Source organism: Penicillium psychrosexuale (genome assembly GCF_028828465.1).
Source record: "Penicillium psychrosexuale strain IBT 29551 chromosome Unknown utg000004l, whole genome shotgun sequence".
In the NCBI taxonomy this organism is placed as follows: Eukaryota; Fungi; Ascomycota; class Eurotiomycetes; order Eurotiales; family Aspergillaceae; genus Penicillium; species Penicillium psychrosexuale.
The window spans coordinates 1,551,830-1,569,089 of NW_026643189.1; the positions used below are offsets into that span (position 1 = coordinate 1,551,830).

Genomic DNA, 17,260 nt, shown 5'->3' on the forward strand with positions numbered 1-17,260 from the left:
CTGTCTTGGATTGAGTATGAACGTATTGAAAGTACCTGATACTTCCGAGATTGACTATCTTTAGCATAATAAGTCTCACTATATCATGAATTGGAGCGAAAGCCTCTGGTAGGGCTCCAACGTCATGTCAATTCCCAGCTTGCCCTATGGGTCTCTAGGCTGCATCGTTTCTTGCCTATTAGATACATGTAGATTTTGTGGGTAACCTTTTATCTTGGCACCTTCCTAACAACATGAGTATGCAATCTTCTAAATCTTCTAATTCGACCTACTCGACTCCTCACTACTAGTGTGATATAGATAGACTTGTGCCATGACCACAGCTCTTGACCTATACTTGGTTATCCCCAGGGCTCCGGAGTATATGTACTGGATCCAACCTACTCGGCCCACTTATGGTTGGCAGGGCTGAGATCTTCAAGGCTAAAGCACAGTCCCTGCTAGATGGGTCAAGTGTGGCATCTTCATAAGCACGCTAACATACCCTTGCCTATAGGGCTGAAGCTAGAAACAAAAGTCCATATTGCATCACTTAGCTATAGATCATCTACTCAATGCCTTCATAATCGATTTATATCCTTACCTTGGCTTTGAAGTTGGCCAAATAGTCATTTCAAGCCACTTTTAGTAGCCACGAATAGAAGGGAAACGAAATCAGAAAGTCTCTTAAATTTTGCTATGCATTCGCCGATCAATTGTGATATGATTAATCTGATAATTCTAGTTGGTTAACCTTTCAAGTTTGGGAATAATCAAGCTGTGGAGGTAAGAATGCATACGGAGTACTCCGTACGTGAACAAGAAACCAAGCGCCTGAGTGCCTGGATGCCCTTTTACATGTCCATTATGTCTTTGTTCAAACCAGGTAAAAAATAATAGTAACAAATATAGTAAGAGAATAAAAATCCCTACCTTAGTTCCAACTCGCTTGACCGCAAGTTATCACATGCTCATTGAGGATCCTTAAGACAGTATGTTAGTAAGGTGTTCATTGGGGAGAAATTTAACAAATTTCCGAATAAAAGCGATTGCTAACAATATATTTCACTAGAATAACACTAGAATACTTGTGATACAAGACCTAATCTGAGTGTGTGGCCGATCAACTACATCATAACCGACCCTATTGTCTGGAAGGTTCTAAGAGATTTGCATCATTATCATCCCCAGACTCTTGCAATGTCACTGTGCTTTCACTAAAATGGAAATAAAGTGGTCTCTACCTCAGTACCTCCAGGGCTAGAATGGTGTCAGTTAGGTATCGGTCGGAGTCCCTATGACAAGGTAGTATGACTCCATAGATACACAAAGGGGTGTCTAGGTACGAATCAGCTAGAATCAAGCCATATATCATACTAGTCCAGTCTCCCGATGTCCTGAAAAGGAGAGTCCTAGTCTAATATTAGCAGTAATAAATACGGTCATTTATACCCCACCCCGCTCAAATGAATTCCTTGTTAGGGGGATCGACGGTAAAATAAATACTGGGCCGCGGCCCAAGTACCGTAGTACTTCCACAGAGCGGTGCCACAATAGGGGGAAGCAGGTACCGGGTACAAGAGGACATCGTATTATTGTTATGATCCAAATCCCCCCAACTCACTTCACATCATCTCTCCCCCACTTGGTCGTCTCTACCCATCTTCTTCTCCTGCATCTCGCGTCTCCTACTCCTTTATTTTAAGTCTCAAGTTCTAACCACCTCGATTCAATTTCACAATGGGTTCTGAGGTACGTGGCTGTCCCCTTCTATCGGCTGTCTCGAGTTGTCACCGCCATCGCAATCCCACATTCCCATCCTCATCTGAGCTCACCCCCATCTGGAATTTTTGTTGATAAGAACCGGGCTAACAAGTATCGTAACTATGCAGCGTGAGAAGTATGCCCATCGTCGCCCCTATTTCTGAAACCTCGTGGCATGACTGACCCCCTCACCAGCAAGACGTTCCTCGCGCGGCTCTGCGAGCAGGCCGAGCGCTACGATGGTAAGTTGACATGCGATGGTTTGGCTGGATGGATATGCTGACGTGTCGCTTCTTGCTTGACAGAAATGGTCACCTTCATGAAGGTTAGTCGCACCCTCTCGTGTTGTTTACTGAGTATCCATGCTAATCGCTGAATAGGAAGTCGCCAACGTATGACACCATCATTTTCCCATCACTTTTGGGACCACTTTGAAGGTATTCGAAATTGACACATTTCTAGATTGGTGGCGAGCTCACTGTCGATGAGCGTAACCTGCTTTCCGTTGCCTACAAGAACGTGGTCGGTACCCGCCGTGCCTCCTGGCGCATCATTTCCTCCATCGAGCAGAAGGAGGAAAACAAGGGCTCCGAGGAGCACGTCGGCATCATCCGCGATTACCGCCAGAAGATTGAAACCGAGCTGGAGCAGGTGTGCCAGGATGTGCTTGATGTTCTTGATGAGGCTCTCATCCCCAAGGCCGAGACTGGAGAGTCCAAGGTCTTCTACTACAAGATGTACGTTACACTCCAACGAACTTTCCTTTGGAGTCTTCTCGGTCTGTGACATTTTGCTGACTTTGTAAACAGGAAGGGTGATTACCACCGCTACCTCGCCGAGTTCGCTTCCGGCCCCAAGCGCAAGGGTGCCGCCACCGCTGCCCACGAGGCCTACAAGGTAAGTAATTCTCATTTCGGCTTATTGTCATAGGCCTTCTCTCTTTGCAATGAACAGTTGTTGATCGTGTCATAGAACGCCACCGACGTTGCCCAGACCGAACTCACTCCCACTCACCCTATCCGCCTGGGTCTTGCCCTGAACTTCTCCGTTTTCTACTACGAGATCCTCAACTCGCCTGATCGTGCTTGCCACCTCGCCAAGCAGGCATTCGACGATGCCATTGCAGAGCTCGACTCGCTCTCCGAGGAAAGCTACCGCGATAGCACTTTGATCATGCAGCTGCTGCGCGACAACCTGACCCTCTGGACCTCATCTGAGGGCACCGAGGCCGAGAGTGCCGCCAAGGAAGAGAAGTCCGAGGAGGAGACCGCTGCTCCTGCTGTTGCTGCCACCGAGGCCGCTGCTCCCGCCGAGGAGAAGCCCGAGGAGGCTAAGCCCGTCGAGACTGAAGCCTAAAGGAACATTAGGGGTCGCGACGAGCCGTATGCCGTTTGGTAGGGTGGGCGTTCGCATTTATTCCTGGACGTGGTTATGCAAGTCGCTTCTTTGTTTTCACTGCAGCGCTGGGTTGGACCGGCAGATATCTTGCACGTCTTCGGGACCGTGTGGGTCGGCCGGCGGAGTTTGATATTCGGTTGACGCGAGCGGAAAAGGGGCTGAGTGGAAATTTCTCTCTCTTTTATTGTCTCTATTCCCACTCCAGCACGTTTCAATGTGTTTATTTTCCATTCCACCCGAGCTTCTTTACTTGACATGCACCCTGTGTTAGGTTGCTTGCGTAGCCAATGATTCCCCTTTTACCAATATTCATGACTGAAGTATGAGCCGATACAGTAAACCTAGTTATTCCTTTATTCCTTTCACTCGACTCGCTTGTTGATTAGTCCTAAAGGCTTGACGAACACTGCAAGATATCTACAGATGAGCATGTGCATTAATGCTTCGAAGTTAACCAAATTCCCACTGTCTTCCCCTATATTGCTTACCCAAAGCTACCATCATCCTCAGACACATCTGAGGCTCATCTCTAGGAAAATACCGGCACGCCCTCACCTCCAAAGCAAAGACACCGGCACGTCCGACAATTCCAACAGCCAAAAAGCGCCACAGAAGACGCCATCCCATCAAGCACCGAAGACGCAGAACCAACACCATCGGGGACCAACATCCCTCGAACGATTCGTCGGAGCCAAGAGCCGGACAGCAACATCACCGGGCCCAATGCGGCTCTAACAATCCCCAACCCGCTATCTCCCATCCTCGAAGTGAACTCAACCGAAACACACGTCTTCCCACCAACGAAGAGCAGCCAATCGAAACCGGACGTGTTGAGCGCCACGGGAGGGGTCCGGGCACTTGCTTGAATATGACAGCTGGGCAGGCGGGCATCACATTGCATGCAATGCATACTGCAATCGTGGTGTGGTGACAGGAGAGCGGGGGAATGCCACGAGGGCGAAACGGCGGTGTTGGCGAATTGTGGCTGGAGGGGTTGGGGATGCGATTGGTTTTGTTGGTTGATCCCTGCGTGTGTGTTATCTTACTCTCTTTGTGGTATAGGTGGACTGGCGAAGTTTGTTTCACTTAAGGATTGCATACTCGCTAGGTTTTGTGCCTGGAGCGAGTCAGATGGGTGTTATAGGGAGTATGTGTTTTTTTAGATGTTCTAAGTATATGGTACAATGTCGATTGATATAGATCGAATTCATCATGGAGCCTTTATTCAATGCGGTATTATATCAACCCCTGACGATTCACCCGATAGTATCCTGGTAGTATCAGACTCATGCACTATAATTCACATTCGCTCCCTTGGATTCCGACTCGTCCAGCAAACCGTCGGCCCTGGATTTGAGATATATGGATAGAGACAGGACAAACATATTCATACGAGCCGTAGAGGTGGGGAGAAGTAAGCCCGGATGTATAATGCTTGCGTCCGGTATCGAATCAATTGAGGAGTTTACGTTTAGGATTGCCGCGCGTCAAACCACTCGACAGAACGTGTTGGGTCACTTGACAGTGATTTTGACTTGTGTTGGTCCCAGAGCCTCATATCAGGGCTCGTAGCGGTCCTATTTGTTTGCTTGGTTCTTGGCAACAGCTGGGATGAATGCAAGCTCTTCTTGTCGATCTTTTCTACCGACCTGTTTCTAATGAAACCGATTGAAGATGAGCAGAAAGTCTGAAGCCTACGATGACGGTAAATAGTTTCAATTATATTATAATAGATAGTTAGGTGAAGATGTAACTTGAAGAGACCTGACAGGTATAATTCTGGTGAATGAAACTGAGTATGTAGTCGCTGTACATACCAGGATTTCTCAAAGATCTCCTGTATCATCTTCCATAAGTAGACACTGACACATGACCAAGCCAGCAAATCCTAGTTCATTGCACTTGCATACATATGTATGTAGTATGCACAGCTACATCACATCACCCCAGTTATACGGACCCTATCATGCAAGTAGAGATTGGGCAGATGCATAAGGATTGGAATCTCGTCTAGAGAATCTTTCTCGATTGCCCCCGGCATGCATCCGACTCCATGCCATCGGGATATTCCAAAGATCCGCGGGATGTATGAGGTAAAAACAATGCATATAGTCAATTCCATATTCCCGCAACGGGTTATATAAATTAACGCCGAGGACACTGAAACTACACCAAAACTCCATCTTAAGAAGTCTTTTGTAACATCTACCAAAAAGAACAATCCAATCCACTACAATAACCAAAAGTCCCAAACAATGTCACTCCCACAACCCCTCCCCCTCGAACCAAATGCCCTCTACATCCTCCTCCTCGACCTAGGCGGCAGCTGCCTCTTCGAATGGAGACTATACCTCGCGTCAACGCACACAACCGGCCAAACCTTCCACATAACCAACGAGACAGGCCCAGTAAACTGGCAATACAAAAGCGAAGCCGTGTACAACATAGCAAGCGACATGCGGGTGGTGCTAGCGCTGCAAATTGGCGTCGTCGGGCCCGTGCTGCACGCCGCGCTGGGGTCACGTCTGGCACTCGTCCCGCTGACGCTGTACTCGGCTCGGTTCCGGGAGGGGCTTTCTTGCCGCGTGTGGGTCCAGGAGGCGCTTTTTGCGTTGGATGATGAGGGATATCTGGATCTTACCAGGAGTGTTGTGGATATCGAGCAGGAGGCTAGACAGCTTGGGATGCTGAATAAAAGTCGGGGGTCTAGGTCGGTGGTTAGGAGTAGGGGGTTTGTGGGTTGATTTTATAACTGTTATGGGTGGTTATTAGCTGTGGCGGTTGTGATGATGTATGAAGTTATATAATAATCGGAATGGATTGGGTCTTTCTATGGGTTACTTGTGCCCAAACATTTGAGACAGAAGGGGATGTACAGAGCGAGGTTGGGAAAAAGTAGGAGAAAAAAATAGAAGGGGTAACATTGGACCCAGCAGAAATAACCTGCATATAGGTGAGGCAGAAATAGAAGATGTAGGTCTTCCTTTTAAGGTGCGTATTTTCAAAGGATGAGGGGGGAAAAGCGAAACAATTCAAATGGAGACTGGTCGTCCGTATTCACATTCACATAAAGTCATCATCCCCAAGATCATCACCACCCTCGTAGTTGGTGTGATCGACCTGGCTGTCGCGGCTGGCGTTCAGCGAGATCTTGGTCTTTGCCGCCTTGGACTTCTTATTGCCCTTGTCAGAAGCACGCTCCTCGCGCATCTTCTCGTTGGAAGCAGTAGTGAGAGCACTAGCAATCTTCTTGATCTCAGCACTAGGCAAATCCTTCACAAGCTTACGGGTGAAGTCCTGCGCCCAGAGAGAGTAGTGGGGCTTCTTGGAGTGCAGGGTGAGGAGCGGCACGAGGGTATCACTCAGACGGGCGAACTGGTCCTTGGTGACGGGCTTGAAAAGCGGCATGGCAGACAGATCGATGGCCTTGGTAGGATCGGTTGAGTCGCTGACAACGACGGCCTTGGGGGCGCCCTTGTTGCGCTTGAGATCAACAGTGCCGAAAAGATCTTCGGCGTGGGCAAGATCGGCTTCCTGCTCGGTCGCGCGCAGACGAGCGCGGCGGTCTGCCTCGTCCTCACTCTCAGATTCGCCGCTGCCCTGTTCCCGTAGGCGCTGTAGCCGGAGTTCCTCTATCCGCTGGGCTTTGCTCTTCTTGTTGGCGGCGGCGACGGCCTTGGCCTTGGCTTCGGCTTCGGCGGCCTTCTTGGCCTTCTCGCGCTCTACCTCGGAATCTTCGGCGGCATCCCATGAGTCAAGAACCTATATTCGGGGGTTGTTAGTTTGTTGTTTCTTGGCGCGAAGTGAGGGGCCTGCTGGACAGGTTCGAGGTTGCGTTGCCTTACATCTTCTTCCTCTTCGTCATCGAAACGGCGGCGAGGCGCGGCAACAACAGGAGGAGGCGCGGAGCTCTCCTCTTCTTCTTCATCTGCGTGAGATCAAAAAGATTAGCAACAGCAACATGAATCAAAACACGAGCTAAGTAATTGTGGCAATCGCTATAGAAGGATAATACAAGGATAATAACGTACCCCACTTGGAAGGCGGCATTTTGAGCAATCTAAAGACTCGTTGATACGAAAGAAATGAAGGAACGTAATGCGCTACACGCAAGGCCAAAAGGAACAAGCCAACAATAGGACCCAGCAATGGAGGGGCGAGGGCAAATTTTATGTGGGACACACTTATCGTCCCCAGGTGGGATGTTCACGTGATCTCGGGCATTGGATGCCCGATGAGCATGATCTTTGTTCATATCCCATACATATAGGCTGTTCATTTACTTATTTCTAACTTATCAAGTGATGGAAATTTGTTTTCATTGAAAAAGATCCTATTAAATTCATAATCATCATGGGCGATGGCTCCGTAGATCGTCCAACCATCGTTTTTGATGGGCCCTCATCAGGCCCGATCTATGCTGCCGAAAGGCGGCATTTACAGGTTGACGGCAGTGCGGAACTTCTCGCCAGCGTAGATAGCGTTGGCACCAAGCTCCTCCTCAATGCGGAGGATCTGGTTGAGCTTGGCAAGACGCTCGGAACGGGCAGGGGCACCGGTCTTGATCTGACCAGCGCGGAGGCCAACAGCGATGTCAGCAATGGTGACATCCTCGGTCTCACCGGAGCGGTGGGAGACCATGACACCCCAGCCGTCGGCGTAGGAGTCCTTGGCAGCCTGGATAGACTCGGTCAAGGTACCAATCTGGTTGACCTTCAGGAGAAGGGCGTTGCAGGACTTGAGCTCAATGGCCTTCTTGATGCGCAGAGGATTGGTGACAGTCAAGTCATCACCGACAATCTGGAAGTCAGAGGTCTTGTAGAAGTAGCTCCAGGCCTCCCAGTCGTCCTCAGCGAAGGGGTCCTCGATGGAGACAATGGGGTACTTGGCAGCGAGCGACTTGTAGAGGTCGGCAAGCTGCTCGTAGGTGAGCCACTTGGTGGGGTCGCTCTCGGGGTTCTTGAAGTCAAGATCGTACTTCTTCTCGTCCACCTTGTAGAACTCGCTGGAGGCAACATCCATGGCAATCTTGATCTGGCCAGTGTAACCAGCCTGCTCAATGGCCTCGGTGATGAGGTCCAGAGCCTCCTCGGCAGTCTGAATATCGGGAGCGACACCACCCTCGTCACCGACGTTACCGGCAGACTGACCGTACTTCTTCTTGGCGAGATCCTTGAGCTTGTGGTAAACCTCGGTACCCTGGCGGAGACCCTCGGAGAAAGTGGGAGCGGTACTGTATTTGGTCAGTTTATAGTTGCAATGAATTCAAGGCTGGAAGACCTACTCGGGCACAATCATGAACTCCTGGAAGGCGAGACGGCCACCGGCGTGGGAGCCACCGTTCAGGACGTTCTGGAAGGGAACGGGGAGGACGTAGGGCTTCTTGGTTCCGGCAAGGTCGGAGATGTGAGCGTAGAGGGGGACACCCTTCTCAGCGGCACCAGCCTTGGCAACAGCCAGGGAGACACCGAGGATGGCGTTGGCACCGAGCTTGCCCTTGTTAGGGGTTCCATCGAGCTTGTTCAGGAACTCGTCGACCTTGGCCTGGTCCTTCACATCGATGTTCTCCTTGATGAGGGCGGGGCCAATGATGTCGTTGACGTTCTTGACGGCCTTGAGGACACCTAATTTGAGATGAGGATATCAGTTTCTGATCACTTTGAATGTGTCAACCGGGTTCATTCACTTACCCTTACCACCCCACTTGGTCTTGTCACCATCGCGGAGCTCAACGGCCTCGTGCTGGCCTAGAAGTGAATGTTAGCATTGTAGTTCTTTTTCCCTTTTCGGTATCTAGACGTCAAGGACAACATACCAGTGGAAGCACCGGAGGGAACAATGGCGCGGTGAAGGCCGGTCTCGGTGACAACATCCACCTCAACGGTGGGGTTGCCGCGCGAGTCGTACACGGAGCGAGCGTGGATCTTAGAGATAGGCATGTTGTAATTGGACAGGCTGATGATAGATTCAGTCAGTTGTAAGAAAAGAGAAAAGGCAGATATGGGCAGATATATGGCAAAAGCTGCAGGTGACTAACGGCGGGGGAAGTTCACCGATGACCCAAAAAGATTGGGCGGGAGAGGTGAGAAGGATATGATTTGCTTGGAGAGAGCTCAACGAGGGGCAAGTTCCTACTACGATCACCGGGAGGCCTTTGGTTGGGTTTCTGTTCCTTTCCAGAAGACTTGGGAGGGTTGTAGCAGGTCGTTGGAGGGGGATATGTGTACTTTGGAGGGGTAGATGATGGTGTTATGGTGGGGTATATGATGTTATGGTGGTTATGATGTGATGATGCTATATTCAGATACTCACCTGTTAAATCAGAACAACTTGATAAATAAAAGGAGACCTCCTACGGGCACACCCGACTACTTAAATACTTTCCCCCAGAGAAACCCCGGGAAAGCTCATTGCTGCTCCGATTCTTTCCAATGCAACAGTGGGGCTCCACGGCCGTTCTCCAGTACTCGCTGGCTGGTCTGACCTTATGCGGCCTCCTTAGCTACGAGATCTCCCGTCCCTCGGAAGATATTAGACTATGATGGCATCCCGTTCTCCCGATTGCCTTCCTTGTTATAGGACGTGCACATCGTACGGCATACCCCTCTACCCCTCTATTGCGCATTAGTCTAACTGTAGGATTGTTTACTGTTGTCTAGACCGATGTTACCTTTAGGCTACGTGGTTCGAAACAGAAAGTGGTCATCTTACGTAGCATTCATTCGTGTTCATTCGCATTCATTCGCCTTCCTTCCAAGGTTCCACTCTGACTCTGGCGAACCTTGGAAGACAGCAGTTGACGCCTGATTGCTAAGGCCAAGCTATCTCGGACCGAGTTCCGGGCTAATGATCTTCCTTTCCGGGCAGTTTCCATTATCAATCCATAACCAGGAGGGAAAAGAGAAGTCGTCATGATCTTGAGAGTTACAGGTTATAACAGCCTGTTATACCAGATTTCTATTTTGTAGGAATCCTGCGAAACTGTTTCCCGCCGATTGATATATATATTTCAAAGAACAAATGTATGCGAGAGCGAGAGGTGAGGCATCAAGGTACCCAAGCATTTGGGCAACATAATGATCAATTGGAATATACCCAATATTTAGATGAAGAGCCATCTCAATAGTAATCAAGAGGACTGGCTGGAAAGTATAAAGGAAAAACCACAAGATATAGGCAATGCATAGAGACCAAAGGGAGAAGAGAAGGCCCAAAAGAACTAAAGTAGAGGTCAAACAGATGTAGGTTGAATAAATAGTGAATCCAATTCCAAGATTATCATCACCACACTATCAAGTCTTATTTCATACAAGAATACGGAGTATCTTGGATTCAACTTGTCAAACTCATTGCCTTGCACTCAAGGCACGGCACTGTTCCAAAGTTTCTGCCTTAGGTGTCTAGTATGACATAAGACAACTCCGAGGTCATGTGATCATCTCAATGGACGCCGCGCTGGAAGCTGGAAGCTCCCCAGGCAAGGTGCTATCTTCCTAATCACGATATCCATCCATTTCGCATCGACCTTATACGAAACCCTGGATTCATACTTGAATTACAGTTTTTCTTTGGCTACCATCCCAACTCGTCCACACTCGGTGAATCTATCGTTCGTCCGTCCTTAATCATGAGCGACCCGGAGCGCGGCCAGGCGCTCGAGGAATATAAAAAGAGCTTGCTCGAGCTACGAGAATGGGAGGCCAAATTGAAAACCCTTCGCTTGGGTATCAAGGATCTTCAAAGAGAGTTTGATGTCTCCGAGGATAACATCAAGGCACTACAAAGTGTTGGTCAGATCATCGGCGAGGTGCTGAAACAGCTCGACGAAGAGCGATGTAAGTATCCAAGGCTCAAGATATTCGTTTCAATGATCGCATTAAGAAGCTAATCCGCTGTACAGTCATCGTCAAGGCGTCCTCGGGTCCTCGATATGTGGTCGGTTGTCGTTCAAAGGTGGATAAGTCCAAGATGAAGCAAGGCACACGTGTGGCCTTGGATATGACAACACTCACCATCATGCGGATGCTGCCTCGTGAAGTTGATCCCATGGTGTACAGCATGTCTTTGGAAGATCCAGGGTCCGTCAGCTTCGCGGGTATCGGTGGTCTGAACGACCAGATCAGAGAGCTCCGTGAGGTCATCGAACTACCTCTGAAGAATCCAGAACTCTTCATCAGAGTTGGAATTAAGCCCCCGAAGGGTGTTCTCCTCTACGGTCCTCCGGGTACTGGTAAGACGCTGCTTGCACGAGCAGTGGCCAGCTCGATAGAGACCAACTTCTTGAAGGGTATGTTCAACTTCGTATCGCATTTACAGCTGCAATTTTCTGACTGGTCTACTCTCCTTAGTTGTATCCTCGGCTATCGTGGACAAATATATCGGTGAATCCGCTCGACTGATCCGAGAGATGTTCGGATACGCCAAGGAACACGAGCCCTGCATTATTTTCATGGACGAAATCGATGCCATTGGTGGACGACGATTCTCAGAGGGCACATCAGCAGATCGAGAAATTCAGCGGACGCTCATGGAGTTACTGAACCAGCTGGACGGTTTCGACTACCTAGGAAAGACAAAGATCATCATGGCCACCAACCGACCCGATACACTGGACCCTGCTCTGTTGCGTGCCGGTCGTCTGGACCGCAAGATCGAGATTCCTCTCCCCAATGAGGTTGGCCGTCTGGAGATCTTGAAGATCCACACAAGCACAGTCCAACAGGAAGGAGATATCGACTTTGAGAGTGTGGTCAAGATGAGCGATGGTCTTAACGGTGCTGATCTCCGAAACGTGGTTACTGAAGCGTGAGTGACAAATCTTCTTTCGTAATATGCGTGTACTCGTTGGCTAACTCTTTATCAGTGGTCTGTTCGCGATCAAGGATTACCGTGACGCTATCAACCAGGATGACATGAACAAGGCTGTACGGAAGGTGGCCGAGGCGAAGAAGCTGGAGGGCAAGCTTGAGTATCAGAAGCTGTAATTGTATCTACCTTGCGGGGCTGGTGGCCCACATCATCTGGTGCACGGTTTAGATCTTTGTCTTGAAGCGCTAATGCTATGCATTCGACCTATTCTTCTATTGTTGATTCAAGTACTCCGTAGATCAGGGGACCTTGGGAACAACAACTTGCCTAAGTAACAGTTAAAAAAGTAGCTACTTCAAGGAATCAATGAAGGACCTTGGGTTCGATTGGTAACTAGCTCGATGCCCTGTTCATTTATGTACTCATTATATAGCTATGAGGCTGGTTACGCGTACAATGCGATGTGATTTGCGGACCCCTAGTGTTGCCTCTCCACTTCCCCAGCTTCCTTCAACCTGCCCTTGCCACGTTCTCGGTTTTCGCGCCAATTTAGTCTCGAATTAGATTGAATGCTCGTTGCGACACTTGGCGTTTATCTACCTTAGCATTACCCAGGACACGCGGGATAAACTCCGCGCTCCGCATCTCCGCAGAGAAATTCTTTACGGACAACGAAACCACCAAACAAAACTGTATCGGTGCATGTTGGCTTTTGTTTAGAACCGAGAGACCAGATTGTCTTTGCGATCGACACTTGTTCATTACAATCGCGCCGGAAAGGGTTGTACTCCGGTAAGGGTGCAGGTCTGGCCCGAGGGGTTAGCTCCTCGTCCCCCAGGGTTAGGATCAAACCTGACTAACTGTTGCAAGATACGCGTGTATGAACCTTGAATTAGAATCTCAATCAACACCAGACAAGGCGAATCCTCCGATAGCACCTCTACCTCCTCCTGCTCACTCCCATGTTGCGCATTCGGTAACCGCAAGACCGGCAGACAAGAGACCAGATCGAAGAGAACAATGGCCTACCAGCCATCGCGCAGTCCCTTCGCGCCCGCGCAACAAGACGGCTTTTACGGAAACCCTCGTAGCGGGCTCCGCGGATACGGGCTGTCGAACCAGCCTATCCCCCTGTCCAATAAAGTGAACGGCTACTTCGAAAAGGACCGCACACTACCTTTATACAAAGATAAGCCGTTCTTTGCGCCGCGGCGCACAGGTCCGCGGAGGAGATGGAAGCCGTTCCTGAACGTGCTGGGAGTGTGTACAGTCTTATTCTTGTTGTATTATAACTTCTACCTTCGCACGTGGTCAGGGCTACAGTCAAATGACAAGGGGGCCGAATTATGGAAATGGGCCCAGACATTAGAGGACGGGAAATCTTCTGGGGACTTGTCTGACTGGACCGCAAGACGAGAGAAAGTGCGGGACGCCTTCATCGTCAGTTGGGAAGGATATGAGAAGAACGCATGGGGTAAGTCATACAGTATCCTTGTGTACTATGATAGCAGCTGACACCATTATCCAGGTTACGATCAGTATCGCCCAGTATCGAACGTTAACCAGGCAGACACGAGCGGCGGGCTAGGCTGGATGATAATTGACTCGCTGGACACATTGATGATCATGAATCTGACCTCCAAGGTCCACCGCGCGCGGCAATGGATCTCAACATCGTTGAATTATGATCAGGACCGTGATGTTAATACGTTCGAGACGACTATCCGCATGCTGGGTGGTTTGCTGTCTGCGCACTATCTGTCAACCCAATATCCCGATTTGGCACCCCTCAATGACGATGATGTCGGTGCTGCCGGCGAAGACTTGTATATTGAGAAAGCAGCTGATCTCGCTGAGCGGCTAATCGGGGCTTTTGAGTCTCCAAGCGGTATCCCATGGTCGAATGTCAATCTCAACACGTCAGAAGGTGTTGTCGTGCATTTCGACGAGGGGGCTACGTCTATTGCCGAGGCTGGTTCAGTACAACTTGAATTCAAGTACCTGGCCAAGCTGACCGGCGAGGCCGAATATTGGAAATTGGTTGAGAGAACGATGAAGCTGGTTGACCTACAAAAGCCACAGGACGGCCTTGTCCGAACCGCCATCCATCCTGACAGCGGTGCATTCAAAGGAGACAGCATTAGTCTGGGTAGTAAAACTGATTCTTACTACGGTATGTTGATAGTACTCGGTGCCCGTAGTTCTTTTAAGCTGACTCGCTCTAGAATATCTCATCAAGCAATACCTGCAGACCTCAGAACAGGAGCCCATCTACAAAGAAATGTGGGATGAGGCATTGAGGGGCATCCGCAAGCACCTAGTCTCATTCACCAAGAACGCCCAGCTGATGATTATCGGCGAACGGCCCCAGGGCCTAGACCAGGACCTATTACCCAGAATGGACCACCTAGTCTGCTTCATGCCCGGCACAATCGCACTCGGTGCGACAGGTGGCCAGCCTTTATCCCAAGCCCGAAAGTCAGCGGATTGGACTCAGCAGCGCGAGGACGAGATCCTCATGTCCAGGGAATTAATGAAGACCTGCTGGGCAATGCACCAGGCAACGGCAACCGGCCTCGCAGCCGAGATCTCCCACTTCGTCTTAGACTCGCCACCTGTGATGATGGCAGACAAGTACCCCGATCCAGTGGCAAACCCCAACCACGCATCCAAGCCCGAGATACTGCGCGGCATTTCCCAGCCACTAGAGGCGCAAAGCGATGGGTCCGAGCCCTGGCGTGCGGACATCGACATCCGCCGCAACGACCGACACAATCTACAACGCCCGGAAACAGTCGAGTCCCTTTTCTATCTCTACCGTATCACTGGCGACGACATCTACCGCCAATGGGGCTGGGAGATCTTCAAATCTTTCATCAAACACACAGCTGTGGTTGAAAAGAAAAGTACCTCCTCGCGTATTCCTACATCAACTAACACAGCACCTGTTTTCCGTATTAAGGGCTTCACGTCGCTTGGAAACGTGGATGCAGTCCCTTCATACAAGCGCGATAACATGGAGAGCTATTGGATGGCTGAGACGCTCAAGTATTTCTACTTGTTGTTCTCGGATCGGGATTTCATCTCACTGGAGGATCACGTTTTCAATACTGAGGCGCATCCATTCCCGCGGTTTAAGCCTAGTGGGGATCTAAAGACGGGGTGGGAGAGAGCGCCTAGAAAGTAGATTTCGTGGGCGCTTTGTTCTAATGGAGCCTTGGTTGGCTATGCTTTGATGTCTCTTATATGTTTTGTATAGCGCCTTTTTCCGTGCTTTTCCTTTGCCATCTGGGGAAACCTAGATTTGTATACCAACATTCTGTACATGGCCGATGTTACTTTCAGAAAGCAATACTCTTTGTTCACATATAGCATTTTATATGTAAGGTAAAGCCACCTCTATGCTCTGTTGGGGCTTGGGATAACCCAAAGGCAGGACCTAGTAGCCGAAATTATGTACACATAGCTCCAGATACCACACCCCTATCAGATGATATACAACTAGAAATCAATCATACAACCACCTCACCCTTAGCCTCTCTCTCCAGCGCAGCCTCAATCAACTTTTTATAACCAACCACAGCCTCCTTAATCTGGCGGACAGTCAAGGCCTCATTATCACCATGAGCAACAAAGATACTTCCAGGCCCATACAAGTAGCGCTTGACACCAGGGCCGACAGCCAGATTCGGCACATCAGTACCGTAGTTAACAGTCGTAACATCAAATCCATCAACATCAACATCCAAATCCTGCGGCGGGTAAGACTCGCCATGCGAAACAAAGTCCACAACAACCTCCGCCTCGAAACCCCGAACCGCCTCCTCAACAGCGCGCTGGATAATCGCACCCGCCTCAGCAGGCGTGCCAGCGGCAAGTCTCACAGCAACATCCGCCCACGCCTCAGAAGGAACGACATTCGTCGCGACGCCAGCACGGATAACGCCAATATTCAGCGTCGTCGGCCCGTACTTCGGGGAGGCAGGCAAGCCGCCTTCTTCGGTGGGGATATCGCCGAGCACGTCGACGCGCGAGAGCGCAGGCAGAATCGCCGACACGGCGCTCTTGCCCAGCCACGGGTATCCTGAGTGGGCGGCGCTGCCGTGCGCAAGGACCTTGAAGCCGAGCATGCCCTTGTGGCCGGCAACGAGGGCTGCCTCGGTTGGCTCGCCGAAGATGATGGTGTTGATGGCGCTTTTCGCGTTGAGAGTTGAGTCCGAAAAGAGTTTCATGCCATCGCCGCCGATTTCTTCGCCGACGACGAAGAGAAGGCCGAGCTTGGCGTCTGGTTGTGAGTCTAGGGTTTCGAGGGTTGCGAAGATTTGGGCTGCGACGCTGCCCTTTGCGTCGACGGAGCCGCGGCCTGCTATGATGAGGTTCTCTGGGTCGAAGGTGGTGGAGTCGGAGATGGGCTGGTGCACGGAGTATGGGATGAAGGGTGGGACTGTGTCGATGTGGCTTGTGAGGAGGATTGATGGGGGTTGTGTGTAGGATTTAGGAACAGCGTAGATGTTGTAGCGCGTCTTGGTTTTCTCTTGGTCCTTCACTGGGGGCACCTCTTGCTTCACCACGGTGAAGTTCCGGGCCTCCAGGAACTGCGCGACGAAGAGACCGACATCGTGCTCGTTACCGGAGAGTGACTCGATCTCGACCAGGTCTCGGTGGAACGACAGTAGAGGTGAACTGCTGATTATATCATCTAGGCCTGCTTGGCTGTAGCTGGGCTGGGAGGAGGATGGCACGCCCAGGAGTTGTTGCTGAAGTGCGGGGTGCGGAGAAGCCTGGACGCCGGAAATGATGGCCGCAGCCGCGAGATATGAAGAGAGCTTCATTGGAGGATTGGGGTACAAATGTGTTCCAATTGTTAATTTGCTGTGTCCAAAGCAATTGAATAGCCTCTACGCCCTGGAGGTCGAGTGTTTTGCGAAGCTTGTAGATCGGAGATCCGAGGTCGGCCCCGATGTATACGGTCACGTGGGTAGATAAACATATCGACGGGTTCGTCCTATTGGCCACATATTATCAGGTCTGCGGTGCTCGTTATTGCGTGATGGATTCGATGCCAGATACAATGCCAGATACAATGCCAGATGCCTTCATTCACGTCTATTTCATTCGGCAAATTCCTAACCCGACAACATAATCATATGTATAGCTCGTATTCGTTAAGCGAGCTGGCCCACCCAAACGCGCCGATTAATTCAAGTCCCGAAGCTCTACAAATTTAGCAGAACACCGAGTGGATATTATTGGATATTATTGGCTGTCCAAGCTTTTCTAGAACAAAGAAATCGCTTTGATTCGTGAAAGT

The 17,260-nt window shown here is 50.2% G+C and overlaps 7 protein-coding genes across 7 annotated transcripts; 4 read left to right on the top strand and 3 right to left on the bottom strand.

Annotated features, from left to right (window-relative positions):
* Window positions 1-1,719: 1,719 nt before the first annotated feature.
* N7518_006404 (14-3-3 adaptor artA-like protein) lies at window positions 1,720-3,099 on the top strand (the record flags this gene model as incomplete). The annotated part of the gene is made up of 8 exons (XM_057187331.1): window positions 1,720-1,731; window positions 1,872-1,879; window positions 1,939-1,985; window positions 2,049-2,068; window positions 2,124-2,135; window positions 2,206-2,480; window positions 2,553-2,640; window positions 2,716-3,099. 8 exons carry the CDS (start codon window positions 1,720-1,722, stop codon window positions 3,097-3,099), a joined length of 846 nt encoding a protein of 281 aa, XP_057039034.1.
* Window positions 3,100-5,396: 2,297 nt separating this feature from the next.
* N7518_006405 (uncharacterized protein) lies at window positions 5,397-5,885 on the top strand (the record flags this gene model as incomplete). Its single annotated transcript, XM_057187332.1, has 1 exon — window positions 5,397-5,885. One exon carries the CDS (start codon window positions 5,397-5,399, stop codon window positions 5,883-5,885), a length of 489 nt encoding a protein of 162 aa, XP_057039035.1.
* A 319-nt stretch (window positions 5,886-6,204) lies between these two features.
* Window positions 6,205-7,191, bottom strand: N7518_006406 (eukaryotic translation initiation factor 3 subunit J; the record flags this gene model as incomplete). Its single annotated transcript, XM_057187333.1, has 3 exons — window positions 6,205-6,903; window positions 6,987-7,069; window positions 7,173-7,191. The coding sequence occupies 3 exons, from the start codon at window positions 7,189-7,191 to the stop codon at window positions 6,205-6,207; spliced, it is 801 nt and encodes a 266-aa protein (XP_057039036.1).
* Window positions 7,192-7,578: 387 nt separating this feature from the next.
* On the bottom strand, window positions 7,579-9,080 carry aspf22 (enolase acuN; the record flags this gene model as incomplete). Its single annotated transcript, XM_057187334.1, has 4 exons — window positions 7,579-8,374; window positions 8,426-8,765; window positions 8,832-8,888; window positions 8,957-9,080. The coding sequence occupies 4 exons, from the start codon at window positions 9,078-9,080 to the stop codon at window positions 7,579-7,581; spliced, it is 1,317 nt and encodes a 438-aa protein (XP_057039037.1).
* A 1,504-nt stretch (window positions 9,081-10,584) lies between these two features.
* On the top strand, window positions 10,585-12,217 carry rpt4 (proteasome regulatory particle base subunit RPT4; the record flags this gene model as incomplete). The annotated part of the gene is made up of 5 exons (XM_057187335.1): window positions 10,585-10,623; window positions 10,703-10,976; window positions 11,042-11,428; window positions 11,490-11,946; window positions 12,005-12,217. The coding sequence occupies 5 exons, from the start codon at window positions 10,585-10,587 to the stop codon at window positions 12,123-12,125; spliced, it is 1,278 nt and encodes a 425-aa protein (XP_057039038.1). The 3' UTR covers window positions 12,126-12,217.
* Window positions 12,218-12,969: 752 nt separating this feature from the next.
* N7518_006409 (glycoside hydrolase family 47 protein) lies at window positions 12,970-15,136 on the top strand (the record flags this gene model as incomplete). The annotated part of the gene is made up of 3 exons (XM_057187336.1): window positions 12,970-13,423; window positions 13,478-14,122; window positions 14,175-15,136. The coding sequence occupies 3 exons, from the start codon at window positions 12,970-12,972 to the stop codon at window positions 15,134-15,136; spliced, it is 2,061 nt and encodes a 686-aa protein (XP_057039039.1).
* Window positions 15,137-15,461: 325 nt separating this feature from the next.
* Window positions 15,462-16,781, bottom strand: N7518_006410 (M20 family metallopeptidase; the record flags this gene model as incomplete). Its single annotated transcript, XM_057187337.1, has 1 exon — window positions 15,462-16,781. One exon carries the CDS (start codon window positions 16,779-16,781, stop codon window positions 15,462-15,464), a length of 1,320 nt encoding a protein of 439 aa, XP_057039040.1.
* Window positions 16,782-17,260: the final 479 nt, after the last annotated feature.